The 2,457-nt window shown below is 52.4% G+C and overlaps 1 protein-coding gene across 1 annotated transcript; it reads left to right on the top strand.

Annotated features, from left to right (window-relative positions):
• Positions 1-6: 6 nt before the first annotated feature.
• LOC120859988 (glutathione S-transferase Mu 1-like) lies at positions 7-2,451 on the top strand (the record flags this gene model as incomplete). Its single annotated transcript, XM_040235862.1, has 7 exons — positions 7-50; positions 356-431; positions 848-912; positions 1,212-1,293; positions 1,393-1,493; positions 2,215-2,310; positions 2,398-2,451. Coding segments are annotated over exons 1-7 (510 nt in total), but the record flags the coding sequence as incomplete, so codon positions are not given.
• Between the last annotated feature and the right edge of the window lie 6 nt (positions 2,452-2,457).

Here is a 2,457-nt window from a genome sequence, read left to right as displayed (position 1 = left end):
TCATAACCTGCACCATGCCCATGATCCTGGGTTACTGGGACATCCGCGGGGTGAGCGGGGGTCCCTCAGGGCGGGGAAGGTGGAGGCGGGTGGGGAAATGCAGCGCCCTCCTGGGAAAATGCTGCAAAGCTGAAGCCATTTCAGACCAGAAACTTCCACAGGACTTGCTGCAGCGGAGCCCCTCTCCCCTCAGCCCAAATCATCTTCTCTGAGTGTTGGCATGTGTGTGTGTGGCGTGGGGGGCGCTGGTGCAGGTGACGGTGTTGAGGGAGTGGGAGTTGTGGAAGTGACCTGGAACAGCGAGAGTTTTGCAGTCAAGACTAACGTCTGCCCTCTGTCCCTCCATCTCTCGCAGCTGGCCCATGCCATCCGCCTTCTCCTGGAGTACACAGACACAAACTATGAGGAGAGACAGTACTCAATGGGAGATGGTAATGAAATCCTTTTTCTATTGTAACTTCTGCTCAACTCATGCTGATTTGTTGCCAAGCAACCCATGTTCTGCCTTTGTTGCTCCCATCCCTTAAACTCCACCAGCTGGAAAAGGGACCTGCCCCTTCCCAAACCCCTTAAGGGTGCAGCTGTCCTCCAAAGCAGGACATGAGAGCCCCTGTGGCAGCCTTGGGCTCCATTTAGTGCTTGCATTAGCTCTCCGTAAGCCTCAACTCAGGGAGGTTCCAAATCCTTCTACATGTGCTTTCCCCCAAAGCTCCATGTGAGATCAGAATCCAGTTCAGAATCCATATCCATCAGTTCAGGGGGTCTTGCCTCTGACTCCTTGGTAGGTCCCCCGGGAAGGAGGGTTGGATTTGTGGGAAATTGTTTCACTGCATCTTCTTTTTCTCAGCTCCTGACTATGACAGAAGCCAGTGGCTGAATGAAAAACTCAGGCTGGGCCTGGACTTCCCCAATGTAGGTGCAGGGATTGGGGTGCTGGGAGGGGGAGTGGACAGTGTCTCCATCCATCTCCTTTCCTGGCTTAGAGGTTTCAGAAACAGGTGCCTTCTGCTCTCTCAGCTTCCTGGTTCTGTTTCTGCCTTTCCATGATGCTCTGTGTCCCAGCTCATCCATCGATTTTGCAGCATATTATTTAGTGCCCACCATAGTATTTAGGCTCTGTGAAAGCCAGGTTTCATCTCTGCCCTTGGTCAATGGAAGGGGGTACAGGGGAGTCTGGTGTCGCAAATAACCAGACCCTGTTGTTCTTCCAGCTGCCCTACTTAATTGATGGGACTCACAAGCTCACCCAGAGCAACGCCATCCTTCGGTACATTGCTCGCAAGCACAACATGTGTGAGTGGGGCTGCAGTTGGGCTTAGGGACACCGGTGGCTATGCCCTGGGTTGGGCTGGAATGGGATGTTGAGGGTGAGTCTCTGTTTTGTGGCCACAGGTGGGGAGACAGAGGAGGAGATGATTCGTATGGACATTTTGGAGAACCAAGTTATGGACGTCCACTTGGCCATGGCCAGGATCTGCTACAGCCCTGACTTTGTGAGTCCTTCCCACTGAGGTGGAGAGGGTGCTTGTCAGGATGTCATCTAGTGGTCTTTTAGATTTTAATCTTCTTGGAGCTAGTGATCCACCAAGACATTTCCTTGGAAACTCTGACTCAGTTCCCTCTAATCTTAAGAGGAGTCCAGCTTCCCTTGGATAGAAATTCAATTCATAAACAGAATGATTTCCTCCTTACTACATAGCCTCCTTCTTGGCATCTCAGGGATCAGGACATGTTTCCAGTGGGCAGCTCAGGGTTAGACTTTATTCCTCTCCCTCCTTCCTTTCAGCTTCCAGTTCTCTCCAATTGTCCAGAAACTGCCCAGGTGTCCACACCATTCTAGTCTCCTACACTGGAACATAGGACTTCTTTCCTAGTCGTTTTAGTGTTGATCAGCCTGAGGTCTGAGGCCCAAGCTCCGCCAGGTCTCACAGCACTGCTGGTTTGACCCAGGGCGAGTGTCTGGAGCTGAGTGGTGACAGGTCCAGCAACAGTGTGTTTTGCCTTTGCCTTCCCATTGCTTCTCACAGATGGGAGATGGTTCCCATAGGAGTCTAGTGAACACAGGTGGGTTGAATTGCCCCTGGGCCCTGGCTCGTGTACAGTCAAGGGACATGACTGCTCGCCTGACAGCTGGGATCAGACACAGCCCTGGGAGGACTGCTCTCTGCCGGGGAGTCTGTGTGTGAGGGTGGTGACAGCTGTTTTGTGTCTCAGGAGAAACTGAAGCCCGGTTTCTTGAAGGAGATCCCTGAAAAAATCAAGCTGTTCTCAGAGTTTCTGGGGAAGAGGCCTTGGTTTGCAGGGGACAAGGTAAGTTGGCCGGCTTTGGGGGCGGGATAGCTGTCATTTTTCCCGGGTTCAGAGTTCGGTGCGCATTCATGCTTTGTCTTCCTGCAGCTCACCTATGTGGATTTCCTGGTTTATGACGTCCTTGACATGCACCGCATATTTGAGCCC

This window comes from Oryx dammah, unplaced genomic scaffold (genome assembly GCF_014754425.2).
Source record: "Oryx dammah isolate SB20612 unplaced genomic scaffold, SCBI_Odam_1.1 HiC_scaffold_5533, whole genome shotgun sequence".
Classification (NCBI taxonomy): domain Eukaryota; kingdom Metazoa; phylum Chordata; class Mammalia; order Artiodactyla; family Bovidae; genus Oryx; species Oryx dammah.
The sequence above is the reverse complement of the archived record's forward strand: the minus strand, read 5'-3'. Positions and strand labels throughout refer to the sequence as shown.